The sequence below is a fragment of the Chiloscyllium punctatum genome, chromosome 14 (assembly GCF_047496795.1).
Source record: "Chiloscyllium punctatum isolate Juve2018m chromosome 14, sChiPun1.3, whole genome shotgun sequence".
Lineage (NCBI taxonomy): Eukaryota > Metazoa > Chordata > Chondrichthyes > Orectolobiformes > Hemiscylliidae > Chiloscyllium > Chiloscyllium punctatum.
The window spans coordinates 5710437-5725502 of NC_092752.1; the positions used below are offsets into that span (position 1 = coordinate 5710437).

The window sequence follows — 15066 nt, forward strand, 5'->3', positions numbered from 1 at the left end:
GCAGCACGAGAGACTGCAGGTTTAACTCAATAAATGGAAATATTTTGACTGATAATGGACTGATCAACATTAATAGAAACATGGAATTGAAAACCTTGCAATCATCTAAGTTTTGAATTGAGGAAACCAGAATTCATTCACCGCAAATGAAACTAAGGTGGGCATCTTCAGTAATATGCTACACTAGACATAAACCTGACTGTTTAAAATATATAATTTGGAATGTGCATTTTTAAAATGCACATTATTTTTTATATGCATACGCACGATATTTTGAAATCCAAATCCCCAGATAGTTAAACGTGGGTCAGCTCTTAAAGGTTTTTTTTAAAAGAAAGGTCAGAAAGACAATTTTGAACAGTGACTTAGGTAAATTCACTCCAAGAAGATGCACTACAGTCAAGTATCTACCAGACCCTTGCAGTGTTAAGGAAAAGATGTTGTACTGTTCAGTTTGTAACGAGTAACAAACACATTAAAGGTGATTACTTTTGTTCTGACTTCAGTTCAGAAGGATCAGAAAGTAGGATATTTCTAAGATGGCAGTGGCGGAGTAGGCAGCTCCCAGGCTCTTCAGCCTTGGTCTTGTGAATTCCATCCACATTTTTCTTTTTCTCCTTCCCTCCTCTTTTCTTGTGTTTTTCCTCTGTTTATCTTTTTTTGTAAGATAACGTGCTTTTTTAAAAACTTACCTCCTGGAGACAGCAGCAGCGATGGAGCATGTCAACGGCCGAGGTCCAGCACAAGCCCAGATGCCAGTCAGCGGCGGCGAAGAGGCTGGCAAGCCAAGCCAAGGCAGTACTTCACCCAGTGCAGTGAAAGTGTGCCCACCACAGGGAGGAGCAGGCCCTTGTGGAGAAAGCTCAGTGTGGAGTGACTGCAGGTCCATGGCTTTGGAAAGCTCTGAAACGTTTGACTTATTTTCTTTGTTTTTCTACTTTATATTAAGAAGCAACATAGTGATGAACTTTTTAAACTTCCTTATTTTTCTATTTTTGGAGCTAGTTATCTTTGTTCCTAAAATGGCCATGGGAATGGCAACATTGTACATTTTCATTGTACTCCTGTACTTAATTACACAAAACAATAAAACCTAAATCTGAACCTAGAATAGTTTCTCCTGGCAGCAGAATGAAGTGCTTCCAGTTCAGAATAGGGGACCAAGTCACTTCAGCAGAAGTGTATTTTAAGTCTTCAGATTCCAAGCTGGGGCAGCTTTTACAGAAGTCTTTAAGTTGTTAGAATAAGAGACACCAAGTTATGAAAGATTCACGACCGCAGACCCAAAGAATTATGAAATTATTCCCACAACTGTCTGAAAATAAACTACAAGGAGCCCATTAAGTATATATACAAAAAGCTGAGATAGGAGTATCCTGATGGATAGTATGGAAAATGGGTTGAAACTTTGTTTGGCCGTTAGTGTTTAGATAAGTCATAGTGTTTACAACACAGAAAGAGACCCTTTGTCCAACTCGTCCATGCCGACCAGATATTCTAAATTAATCTAGCCCCGTTTAGTGTCATAGCATCACAGAGTCATACAGCACGGAAACGGACCCTTCAGTCCAACCAGTCCGTGCTGAACATAATCCCAAAACAAACTAGTCCCACCTGCATGCTCGTCCCACCTGTCCTAACCACGTACTTATCCATAAGTCTTTGGAATATTGTAATTGTACCCAAATGCACCGTTTCCTCAGGAAGTTCATTTCACACGCGAACCACCGTCTAAAATATTAGTCCCTCATGTCTTTAAATCTCTCTTCTCACCTTAAAAACTTGCCCTCTGGTCTTGAAATCCCCCATCCAGGGAAAAGACAACTATCATTAACTCTGTCTGTACCCGTCATTATTTTATAAACTTCTATCAGGTCACCTTCAACCTCCCACATTCCGGTGAAAAAAGTCCTAGCCTTCCTTTATAACTCAAACCCTCTATACCCAGCAACATCTCTCAGAATTTGCCAAAGATGGAGAAACATTAGACCATATCCCTCTAAACCCTTCCTATTCATATACCCATCCAGACGCCTTTTATGTGTTGTAAATGTACCAAGCCTTCACCACCTCCTTGGGCAGCTCATTCCATACACACACCATCCCCTGCATGAAAAAGTTGCCCCTTAGGTCCCTTTCATGCATCTTTCCCATCTCACCTAAAGGTTTAGCTTATCCCTACCCAGGTATAAAGACCTTGGCTATTCACCCTATCCATGTCACATGATTTTATAAGCGTCTATATGGTCGCTCTTCACCTTTCAATGTTCCAGGGAAAATAGCCCTAGCCTATTCAGCCTCTCTCTATATCTCAAGCTCTCCAACGCCAGCAACATCCTTGGAAACCTCTTCTGCATCCTTTCAAGTTTAACAACATTCTTCACTCTACCAGAGATACCAGAACTGAATGCAGTATTCCAAAAGTGGGCTCACCAATGTTCCCAAATCCTATACTTAATGCACTGACCAATAAAAGGCAAGTGTACCAATTGCCTTCTTCCCCATCAGGTCTACCTGCAACTCCACCTTCAAGAAACTATGAGGCTGCACCCCAAGGTTAGGCAACACTTCTCAGGAATCTACCATTAAGTGTATATGTCCTGCCCTTACCACCTCACATTTATTTTAATTAAATTTTATTTGCCGCTCCTTAGTCCATCTGATCAAGGTCCTTTTGTACTCTGAGATAACATTCTTCACTGTTAACTATATCACCAATTTTGGTGTCCTCTGCAAACTTTCTAACCATTCCTCCTATATTCACATCCAAATCATTTATATAAATGGCATCCAGTTCCTATTAGTTTAGTCTCTTTTTCACTTCTACATAATAAAATTCCATCCTGTTGCTAAGGAACATCTGCAGCTTTGTGTATATTTTCATGACTAATCATCAGATTAACTAAAATAAAATTAAACATATGGCCCTCAAGTCACGTTTCATTCTATTATCTGTTTTGTCCAGCAACACCATCAGCCAGGTTCATAACATATACCTTAAGATTACAACGCATCTGTATACCCCACACAAGATCATTCCCCAAAACAGCATGAAAATTATTTTCCAAAATTTATGTTTTGTATGCAGTATAATACATGAACAACAAACCCTCTTAAGATGTTCACACCTGTTACTGCCAAGATGAACTGTGAAGTTCAGCTTTTGTTAATCTTGGTCAAGGCTTGAACTCCTGTATCGGACAAGAAACCCTCAGGAGTTGAATATTTTCCAAGACCTTAATCATTTTCGACCATCATTAAACACTAAGTAGTCACATGGCAAAAATTAAAATAAAGAAAACTGGGAGATCTTTGCTTTGAGGTTACTTGTATTACTGTTTATAGGAAGTTCAGGTATTTGTGCTCAAAGTAAATTGGGCCTGCAATTACCAACTATGTTAGAGTTACCTTACTCCAGGAAAAGATACCCATCCAGAATCCTTTATAATATGAATAGGAAGAGTTTGGAGGGATATGGGCCGGGTGCTGGCAGGTGGGACTAGATTGGATTGGGATATCTGGTCAGCATAGACGGGTTGGACTGAAGCGTCTGTTTCCGTGCTGTACATCTCTATGACTCTGTCAGAAAACTGCATATTGTACGACTCAATGCTCAAAAGGGGCTTAGTCTAAAACTTTGAGGGAATAAAAGCAAAATGCTGGAGAAAGTCAGCAGGTCAGGCAGCATCTATGGAGAGAAAAAAAAAGAGTTAACACTGAGACCCATATTTTTTAAAAAATCACGAATCAAATTGTAACTCTTTCTCTCCACAGATACTCCTGCTGAGTTTCTCCAGCATTTTTAAGTATCGGATTTCCAGTATCCACATTTGCATTTATTTTACATTTAAGGGTCTGGGGCATTGTTTCAAATCCCATCATGGGAGCTAGTGAAATTTAAATTCAATTAATAAACAAATCAAGTTTACAAAAACCATTCAAATAATGGTGACCATGACTAATGCATAAAACCCATCTACATCACAAATGCCCTTTAGAGAAAGAATTCTGCCACCTTTATCTCTGGCTTGTGAATCATGGCAATGCGGTTACTCTTAACTATCCTCTGAAGTGGATGAGCAAGCCACTTGGCTCAAGGGCAATTAGGGATGAATGAATAACAAATGCTGACTCCTGAAATAATCCCAAAATTAATGCCAAAATTATCAAGATAAGATTAAAGAATTTACTGATTATAGTAAGCAAAGTCGTGGGTTGCTGATAGGGGCCTTACTGAAATGCAGTATGAAGGATGCAGAAGTAATTGTCTCATACAAGTCGGTGTATGACATGTTTAGGGATGCTGACAGTAACTGAAGGAAGAGGTTACATTTGGACAGGTTATTCAGCAAGGTGATGTCTGAATGGTATCACAAAAGATCGATCAGATGACGACAATCAGGCCCTAGATTTACTAACATGCAAATTGGTTAGGTGTGGTGGTGAACTTATGTAGCTTAAAATAAACAAAAGATCAATATTAAAAATGTACAGATCAACACATGCCACATTTTATGTTAATAAGTTACAGATAAAGTTCAAGTGTTTAATTTTATCCAGGATGGGAACAAGAAAAAACAAATACCCCTGCATGACATTATAGAAATAAAAGGAGAGTAGAATGCCAGCTATCCAAGAAGCTGTCAGGTGGGATCTTGAATATTTTTTCCCTTAACTCAGGGGAAAGAGAATTAGTATTGGCTAAAGTGCTGCAAATGTCCTTAACCATGATGGCCCAGTCACCACTGTATGGGCATGCTTTATAAACCAGCTAGCCTGAATAAATCCAGAGATGAAGAAATAAAATCAAACTGAATGGAGTTTTTAACTAGGAAGGAGTCCAGATAACTGTGGGAGTCAGTGATTTTGTTGTGTATATCAGTGGTCCAGCCTATCTTCAGAGAGGGGCACAAACAGAGGATAAGAGAAGAGTCAGATGGACGAGGTTAAGGTGAGAGCAGAGTGGAAATTGGAAGTGAAACTGATAATTTTCCAATTCAGGAAAAAAGGGGGAAGCAGCACTGCTGATGACATCAATATACCAGTGAAAGCATTGTAGATGGAGGCCATAGTAAGAACAAATAATGTTCCATGTGCCCCACAAAGAGACAGGCATAACTGAGGGACCTGTTCAAGTACCCATGGCCACACCTTTGATCCAAAATAGTGAGGAGTTAAAAAGGGGAGGGGTTCTGAGGAAGAGCTCGGTAGGCAGAAGAGGGTCATGGTGGATGGGGTAAGTTCAGTTCTTTTCTCCCCAGAGAGAAGCAGAGAGCTCCAAAACCATCCTGATGGGGGACAGACTGTAAAAAGGGATTCCACACCCATGTTGAAGAGGCATTAGCTCGAGCCTGCAAACTGGAAATTCTGAAACTACTGTAAAGCACCAGAAGAATTATGGACCTAAGTGGAAGAGACTGGACATGGGAAGCAAAACAGCTGGGAGCTCTATGTCAAGTAGCTCACATGTGGATTCACCAAACCTGACCACCATCCATAAGAAATAATACAGAAATATGGTGGAAAACATTCCATTCGTTTAGAGAAAAGTGCAATTCCAAAGATTCTTAAAATGCTTGACATTTTCCAAGACAAAGAAACCCACTTGACTGGGATCCCATTCACCATTCAAATAATTCACATCTCCCAAGCACCAGAGTACCGTGCATATCAAGAGGTGCGCTGCAGTAACATGTCAAGAACCCTTTAATAGCTCAGCCAAAACCTGCAATTCGACCATCTATAAAAACGAATAGATTCATGGAAACCACCAGCTGCAAGGTACCCTTCAAGCAAACATCATCCTGACATGGAACTACATCACTTTACCACATTAGGTCAAATCCCGGATCTCCCTTCCTAACACCACTTTGGGTGTACCCATATCATGTGGGCTGCAAACGTTTTAGAAAGCAGTTCACTTTTACCTTCAAGGGTAATCAGGGATGGGCAGGCAATAAATTTTAGTCTGGTTATGAAACACACTCATCCCATTTAAATGTAAAAAAAGTAATAACTTCTGACCATTTGTATTCAAGAGAATTTTTTTTGAATGTTTAATAAGAGTTGAAAGACAGATGGCCAGGAGCTACTTCTCTGTAGGCCACAAACCATACTTCAAAAAGATTGGCATGAAAAACTGATCCTAGGTCCCTGCTAATGCAATCTGGCCAAGTGCCCTAGATAGCTGCTGCAGGGAAGAAACTAATAAACAAACACTCATTTTAATGCCATATGAATCAGAGTCAAGGTGGAAGCTTGCCATAGGGACAGTCAGACATGAACCTACTTATATTCATCTTTAAATGGATAACAATAGGAGAGTCATCTGCAAACCTAGAAACTTAAGATAACAGAGATCACTACTGGCCAAGACATTCAACTGCTAGCTATAGCACATCACTCAGCTTTTGAATAGCTGGAGTAATGTTTCTTAAAACCATTCAGCTGCAGCAGTCAACATAAAAAGGCATGCTTCAAAATATACTCACTGTTTTGAGCCAAGGCTTGGAGTAAGCAGTCAAGGCATCCCTCCACATTATCGGATGTGCCATCAGCAGCAGTCAATTTTAGTTTTTGGAGGGCATCATTTAGATTATCTATGAGAAAGAAACCAAACCATTTTAGAAACTCTAATATGTTAAGCTCACTTACATAATCGACAAACAAAATGATTTTGATCAAATGTTTGAACTAAAATACCACACTGGCTATTTGGCTTTCTCCTACAGGTTGACATTACCCAAGACAATTCCCATTATGGTAACAATGCTCCACAAGACATTTTCCTACAAGATTAGATGGTTTCTTTGCAGCAATTTTTCATAATTTAGAACTTAATTTAGGATTGGCTTAAATGCATCTACTTAAGGTTTTGTACTTCATTTACATCACTGAATGCTGAACAAATACTGAGAAGAAGCTGACTTATTACATTGCCAATTCTTTTAAAATACAAAGTAAAACCACCAGTTTGATTATTTTGATCAATTTCATTTTGAAGAGTCTGACGATGACAGTATCTCAGTCAATACACATACAGTGCATTGACTTTCATGAAGTCTTTTGTATTAGATTATGAACTATAAACATCACTCACTCAATCAGGAAGAGACGTTAGCTCAAAACATTTCTTAAAGTATCTTTGGAGTTTTATTTAAAAAAGGTGGGGAAACATTTAGTTGTGGGACAGGGTGCAGTCAAGTTAAACAGAGAGCAGAACTGAAATTCCTCCACCATTCCTGCGAAAATCTTCAACAAACAGAAAATGAATGACAGGCTAAATAAGCAGTAAAAATCTGAAGAGGCTGCTGAATGTCGGTGGAGGGAGAGACTAACTTTCAAAAGCACAAGGATTTAAACATTTATGTACTGGGGAAAAAAAAAAGGAGATAAAGTACAATTTGGCAAAGGCAGAGATCGTGGACCAACAGAACATGAAATACAGGTAGAAGTTTTGCACAACTGCAACTTGCAAAGATTGAAGGTCAAGAATCCAGAAGGTAGTGTTGGATCAAACTGCGACTGTGGGTGACCAGAAAGGTGGATAAGGGTTTCAGTGACCATATGGGTTATTGAAAGAGGGGGGCAGAAAATATCGTGATCACAAATTAAAATCTTTATTTCACATTTTGGTGTGCAAAAATGTGCTTCAGTGAGAGTCAGTAGTTGTTACTGATATAAAGGTGAAGCTTTTGGCAGAGCTAAAAACAATGGATTAAAGTGTGTTTAATATTTTGTTAATAGCTCATTCTGTCACGATGATAACATTAGAAAATAATCCAAGGAAAAAGCAGAGAGGTAAACCTGGGCATTGAACTGCTTTTTAAAAAAAAGAGATCAGTTTTACTGTTCCTTACATACACAATGAGCTGAGTGGGCATTGAGTTAGCCCAGTTCTGTTTCCAGTACCTTAGCTTTAGCCTTCCCCAGCTTTGCATCAAAGCCAGAATGCTAACGCCCCAGGACGGATCTCATCAAACCGTTTGGTATAGATTGTCCACATGGCCTCAACTAATTTGGCCTCAACTAATTTGGCCACTGCACCCTTATTCTCAGGGCTGATCTGAGCCAGGGCAAGGTAGGGGGCAGTTTTTTGGTGTACCAATGGTGAAGGAGAGAAGGACTGAGGCAGTAAAGTACAAGTAGAACAGCAGGACTATTCCTTAAGCTTGCATTGTGCTTTTTGGAAGACTGCAGTTGGCCCAGGATGGAAATTTTACCATGAGGGCAAGGTGGTTTATTGAAATGGCAAGCAATCGTAAGGTCAAGATCATCCCAACAGAAAGAGTACAGGTATTTTGCAAATATAGTCATTCAGCTGGCGTTTGGTCTCACCATTGGAAAGAAACTGCATTAAGAGCAGCAAATGCAGTAAATTAAATTGAAAGTCGTACAAGTAAAACACTGCTTCACATGGAAAAATGTTTATTTTTGTGGCTATGGACAGCATGTGATGAACAGGCAAATGCTATACCTTCTTCGACTGGTGAAGGTGCTACGGTGGAGTGAAGTATTAGGACTGATGAAGGACAGAACTATCCCTTTGGAATGCGCATAAATGTGTCAGGGGAAGAATAGCACAAATTAAGGGGAGGCAATGATCTAGTAATATTATTGCTAGACTATTAAATCCAATTGAACTCAGCTAATATTTTGGGGTCCCGGGTTCAAATCCTGCCACAGCTGGAATCTGAATTCAATTCCAGGCTTTAATATATTAAGAAGCTACAGATGACAACTGCTGAATTCTGGAAAAACACATTTCAGTAGTCACTTTCAGATAAGATAGCATATTTTAAGAAGCATTTCGACAGACAAATAAACAGGCAGGGAACAGGGATAAGGGACCTACAGGCAGACGGGATTAGTTTAAAATGCATCATGATTGGCAGAGACAGTGGGCCGAAGGACTTCTTCCTGCAGTGTACTGTTTCAAGCTCTATTGTTCACTACGCAAAATACAAGCCTAAGCAGCCACAGGGATTGAAGTGACCAAAGACGGAATGATTAAAATGGGGTTGGTTCGGGTAAACATTAAATCACTCTCTATGCTGATGATGTCCTCTTTTTTTTTAAGTAATCCGTTGATATTCATGCCCCACTTAATTCAAGCAATTAATCTATTTAGTATGTTCTCAGACTATAAAATCAATTTTACAAAATCGGAGGCCATGCCTTTGGGGGGGGGGGTCTCGCTAGTATATCCAGTTTATCGGATGGATCTTGTTTTCCATTTCGGCGGTCACTGGAGGGTTTTCTATACTTAGGTGTTTTTATCACCCAAGTATTTAGTTAGCTGTATAAAGCCAATTTTGTGCACCTACTAGAGAAAATAAGGCAGGACCTTCAACGCTGGGGAGATCTCCCAATATCCTGGTTAGGCAGAGTAGCTCTAGTTAAAATGAATATTCTGCCTCATCTCTTACATCCTATGAGAATGCTCCCTTTGATGTTGCCGAGACTGGCGTTACGTAAACTACACGGCTGGCTTGGTTCCTTTATTTGGAATCATAGACAGCCTCTTATCAAATTAGAAAAGCTGCAGCTTCCACAAGCAAGGGGAGGACTGGACTTTCCAGACTTTAGGAGGTATCAGTGGAGTTCTCTGTTAGGCAACGGAGCTGATTGTGGGTCACAAGAGACCCAATCAATTTGGTTAAACAGAGACCTCCTGAGCAAAATGTCCACTCAATCTTTTATTTTTAGATGAGTGCTATTACGGACTATTGTAAAAACCCTACTTTACTAAATACAATTAAAGCCTGGAGGATAATGCGGCAAGATGAGGGTAACTTTCAAAAAAAACCTCTGCTTATACTCCGATAGTGGGAGCATGAGGTTTTTCAGCCAGGACTGACAGACGCTACATTTAAAACCTGGAGGTCCAGAGGTGTCTCTTGCTTAGGGGACCTGTTCAATGGAGAGGTTATGATGTTTTTTGAGAAGCTGCACCAGAAGTTTGGACTGCCTAATGGAGACCTTTTTCTGTATTTCCAAATAAGAGATTATACACAGAAGATGACCACATTATCAGACAGTCCCTACAAATCGGATAGGGAGAGAAGAGTGCTATGGCCAATGGGTCCACCCTCAGTCAGTACTCTTTATCACTCATTACATAACGAGGTATCGAAAGACATGGAACAACTGTTTAAAACATGGAACCAGGAATTGGGGTTAGAAATTCCATCAGAAATGTGGGAGGGCATCTGGGAAAATGCCAGAAAGATCTCTATTTGTAATAGAACTCAAGCTATTCAATTAAAGATACTCCATAGGGTTCATATAGCACTTGAACGACTGGCAAAATTTAAGATAGGAATATCCCCAATGTGTCCTAAATGTAAAACAGAAGTGGGCACTCTCACGCACTATTTATGGACATGCCACAAGATCCGCAAATACCGGGACAGAGCAACGAATGCTCTGACAGAAATCTTGGGAACGGAGATTGGATTGGATCCAGTGTCTCTTCTCCATGGCTTTTCAAATCTGCCCTCCCTGGATGTGCATGGGAGGAAATTATTCTCCATTCTCTCTTTCTGTGCAAGAAAAAATATCTTAGTCAATTAGGTAGCAGAGGGCTCTCCAGGACTTTCGAACTGGCACAGGTTAATCATGGAATATATCCCCGTTGACTTCCTCACAAATATGGTGCACCAAAACACTGATATATTCTATAAAATATGCTAGCCCTTTCTGAACTATATAGACACAGATATTTCGGCCATATTGTCAAGGGCTTTTGTCTAGCTGTGGTAGTGGTTTTTATCATGACTTGATGTTAATCCATTTTGAGTATATACTTAAATTATTATGTTATTTCTTACTAGTAATGCAAGTTATCTTATTTTATGCTTTGGTTATTTGTAGGATAGATTAGTAGTTAGCTGAGTGTTTTCTTCCCTCCTCTTTTCTCTTTTGTGGTGTTTTGATTATTATTTATTTCTTTTATATAATTGCATATTAGCGTTTATACTTGTTTGTATTACTTTGTAATTTGGAAAAAAAAGTTTAAAAATTTCTTTTTTTGTCCTTTTAATTATAATATGTATAAATGAGGTTGGAAAATTCACCTCAGTTTAGCTAGGAACAGGAATTTTAGGGTAACCTTCACCACTGAAGTACTCTCGCTGGAGATGGAGAAAGGGAGCAATGACCAGAAGCTGAGAATAGTTTGGACTGGTTCCTGGAATAAACAAACAGTTAAGGGACAAAACATAACCATGGAGGGGAATTTTCATTTGTTCAAGAGTTAAAAAGGGGATTTTTCTGTCATTTAATATACATTACTTATCGAATAGCATTTAGGCAATTTACTTTTACTTTCTTATTTCACCAAAAGTTAAATCTTGAACTCTGATTTGATCCTCTGTCGCCAGAAATTCAAAAATGCTTTTCAAATGTATTGATCCCTACAAGGATTGTGAACAGCAGACATAAATGACCTCTGATTAATTTTCTAGCACTTGTGTAATTTAAAACAAAAGCAGTAAAACTATAATTTATTCACAAAGTGCTTGGAGTTGTATTTGAATTTTAGTTAGCTCCTTTTGAATCATCAAAAGCTGCCATAATTTAATTCTGTTACAAAACAAAATATAACCCCCAATAATACAGAGGTGATAGCATTGTTTTAGTAATGCACAGCCCTACGTTTTAATCCCACCAAGGTAGATGGTGGGATTTGAATTCAGTAAGAAATCTAGAATTAAGTTTAATGGTGACCATGAAACCACTGTGGATGTTGGGAAATTCCATCCGGCTCACTAATACTCTGCAGGGAAGGAAACTGCGACCATACCTGATGTGGTGTCCATGCAATGCCAGACTCCACAGTACAGATGACATTCAACTTACTCAGCCTGACGTCGGTGGTGGGCAAGTTATTGGAGGCAATCCTGAGGGACAGGACGTATATGTATTTAGAAAGGCAAGAACTGATTAGGGACAGTCAGCATGGCTTTGGGCATGGACAATCATGTCTCACAAACTTGATTGAGTTTTGAAGAAGTAACAAAGGAGTTTGTGAGGGCAGAGCGGTAGACGTGCTCTATATGGACTTCAGTCAGGTGTTCGACCAGGTTCCTCATGGGAGACTGGTTAGCAAGGTTAGATCACATGGAATATAGGGAGAGCTAGCCACTTGGATACAGAACTGGTGGAGGAGGGTTGTTTTTCAGACAGGAGGCCTGTGACCAGTGGATTGCCACAAGGATCAGTGCTGGGTCCACTACTTTTCATCACTTCTATAAATGATTTGGATATGAACATAGGAGGTATAGTTTGTAAGTTGACACCAAAATTGGAGGTGTACAGTGAAGGAGGTTACCTGAGATTACAATGGGATCTGGATTAGATGGGCCAATGGAGGAGTGGCAGAGGGAGTTTAATTTAAGTAAATGTGAGGTGCTGCATTTTGGGAAAGCAAATTTTAGCAGGACTTATCCACTTAATCGTAAGGTCCTAAGAAGTGTTGCTGAGACCTTGGAGTGCAGGTTCATAGCTCCTTGAAAGTGGAGTGAAAGATAGGATAGTGAAAGTGGCGTTTGGCATGGTTTCCTTCATTGGTCAGAATATTGAGTACAGGAGTTGGGAGGTCATGTTGCGTTTGTATAGGGCATTGGTTAGGCCACTTTTGGAATATTGTGCAGCATTCTGGTCTCCCTGCTATGGGAAGGATGTTGTGAAACTTGAAAGATTTAAGAAAGGAGAGGGAAGCACTAAAATCACTAAGAAACGATAAGAACATAATTATACTACCAGCAGACAAAGGCAGAATGACGGTCATCCTGGACAAAGCAGAGTACATGCAAAAAAGCACAATTACTTGCAGATACCAACACCTACCAAAAGAGGGAGGTTGACCCCACCCTACAGCTCACCCATAGGATAAACAACACACTGAGGAATCTACAAAAAAACAGACAGATAACCAGGTCTGACCTACAAAGAATGAAACCTGAAAGCAACAACACCCCCAGATTCTATGGACTACCCAAAGTGCACAAACCAGACATCCCACTCAGACCCTAGTATCACTACCAGGGACACCATCACACAAACTGGCCAAAGACTACAGCAGAAACTGAAACACCTGATCAGTGGAATCAGACAATCTATACAATCGACACAGGAATTCTTGGACATCAGAAACATACACAGACAAGGAAGAAACTATGGTCTCATACTATGGTCTCGACGTAACGGCACTGTTCACCTCCATCGACAAAACACTAGCCAAAGAAACAATAGCCAACCTGCTGGACAGACATAACAGACAACAGGACGTTGAACCTATCAACAAAGACGGCATACTTAAACTACTGGACTTGTGCCTCACAACACACTTCACATTCAATAACCAAATATACGAACAAATCAACGGAACACCCATGGGCTCACCGATCTCTGGACTCATAGCAGAAGCAGTAATGCAAAGGTTAGAACAAACAGTCTTACCACAACTTCAACCCAAACTCTGGGTCAGATACGTGGATGACACCTTTGTAATAATTAAAAACACAGAAATAGAGAACACACACCAGATCACCAACGCCACACTCACAGGAATCCGATTCACTAGAGAGGAAGAAAAAGGACAACCAACTCCCATTCCTAGACGTAATGGTACAGAGAACACCGAACGGAGAATTCACCACAAAGGTTTACAGGAAAGCCACACACACAGACCGAGTCCTAAACTATGTAAGCAACCACCCCAACATACACAAATGAAGTTGCATCAGGACACTATTCAAAAGGGCCACAACACACTGCAGCACACCAGAACTACAAAAAGAGGAAGAGGAACACCTATACAAAGTATTCGCCAAAAACGGATACCTTCGCAATTTCATCAACAGATGCCTAAGGGAGAGACAACGGAACGAGGACATGCCGCAGCCCAAAGGACTAGCCACACTACCATACATCAGGAGCATTTCTGAACTGACAGCCAGACTACTGTGACCACTAGGACTCATAACAGCACACAAACCAACAGCCACGCTCAGACAACAACTCACCAGAACAATACCCGATACCCAACATGAGCAAAACTAATGTAGTGTACAAAATCCCATGCAAGGACTACACAAAACCCTACATTGGACAAACAGGAAGACAGTTAACTATCCGTATACACGAACACCAACTAGCCACAAAACGACACGACCAGCTATCCTTAGTAGCCACACACACAGATGACAAGCAACATGAATTCGACTGGGACAACACTACCATTATAGGGCAAGCCAAACAGAGAACAGCCAGGGAATTCCTAGAGGCATGGCACTCATCCACAGACTATCAATAAACACATCGACCTGGACCCAATATACCAGCCACTACAGCGGACAGCTCGAACTGACAACCAGAAGCGGCAAGAGACAGACCACTATAAATGCCGGAGGAAACCGCACAGAAGCGCTTCACAGGAGGCTTCCAAGCACTGAGGATGTCACCTAGACAGGGGATGAAACGTTTGCAAGACAAATTCCCAGCTTGGCGAACAGAACACAACAACGAGCACCCGAGCTACAAATCTTTGAGGATTCAGAAAAGATTTACTAGGATGTTGCGAAGGTTGGAGGGTTTGAGCTATATGGAGAGCTTGAATAAACTGGGGCTGTTCTCCCTGGAGCTTTGGGGACTAACAGGTGACCTTATAGAGATTTATAAAATCTGAGGGACATGGATAGGCTAAATAAACAAGGTATGTTCCCTTGGGTGGGCGAATCCAGAACTAGAGGGCATAGGTTTAGGGTGAGAAGGGAAAGATATGAGAGACACCCAAGGGGCAACTTTTTCACACAAAGGGTGGTGCGTGTGTGGAATGGGCTGCCAGAGGAAATGGTGGAGACTAGTACAATTGCAACATTTAAAAAGCGCATCTGGACGGGTATATGAATAGGAAAGGTTTGGAGGGATATGGGTGGGGTGCTGGCAGGTGGGACTGGATTGGGTCGGGATATCTGGTCAGCACGGACAAGTTGGACAGAAAGGTCTGTTTCCATGCTGTACATCTCTATGACTCTACTCTCTATAATGGCCCAGCAAGCC

At 40.6% G+C, this 15066-nt stretch overlaps 1 protein-coding gene across 4 annotated transcripts in view; it reads right to left on the reverse strand.

Moving 5' to 3' along the window:
• The window catches only part of rap1gds1 (RAP1, GTP-GDP dissociation stimulator 1), a 104560-nt gene that overhangs the window by 80290 nt on the left and 9204 nt on the right, over positions 1 to 15066 (reverse strand). For 2 of the 4 annotated variants that reach the window (XM_072583824.1, XM_072583822.1), the window contains exons 2-3: positions 10375 to 10544; positions 6492 to 6599 (exon numbers count right to left, since the gene is read on the reverse strand). In XM_072583824.1, coding sequence (XP_072439925.1) covers positions 6492 to 6599; positions 10375 to 10387 — 121 coding nt within the window. In that variant the 5' untranslated portion in view covers positions 10388 to 10544. The remainder of the gene's footprint in view (positions 1 to 6491; positions 6600 to 10374; positions 10545 to 15066) is intronic. The other 2 variants (XM_072583823.1, XM_072583826.1) reach the window with 1 other exon arrangement.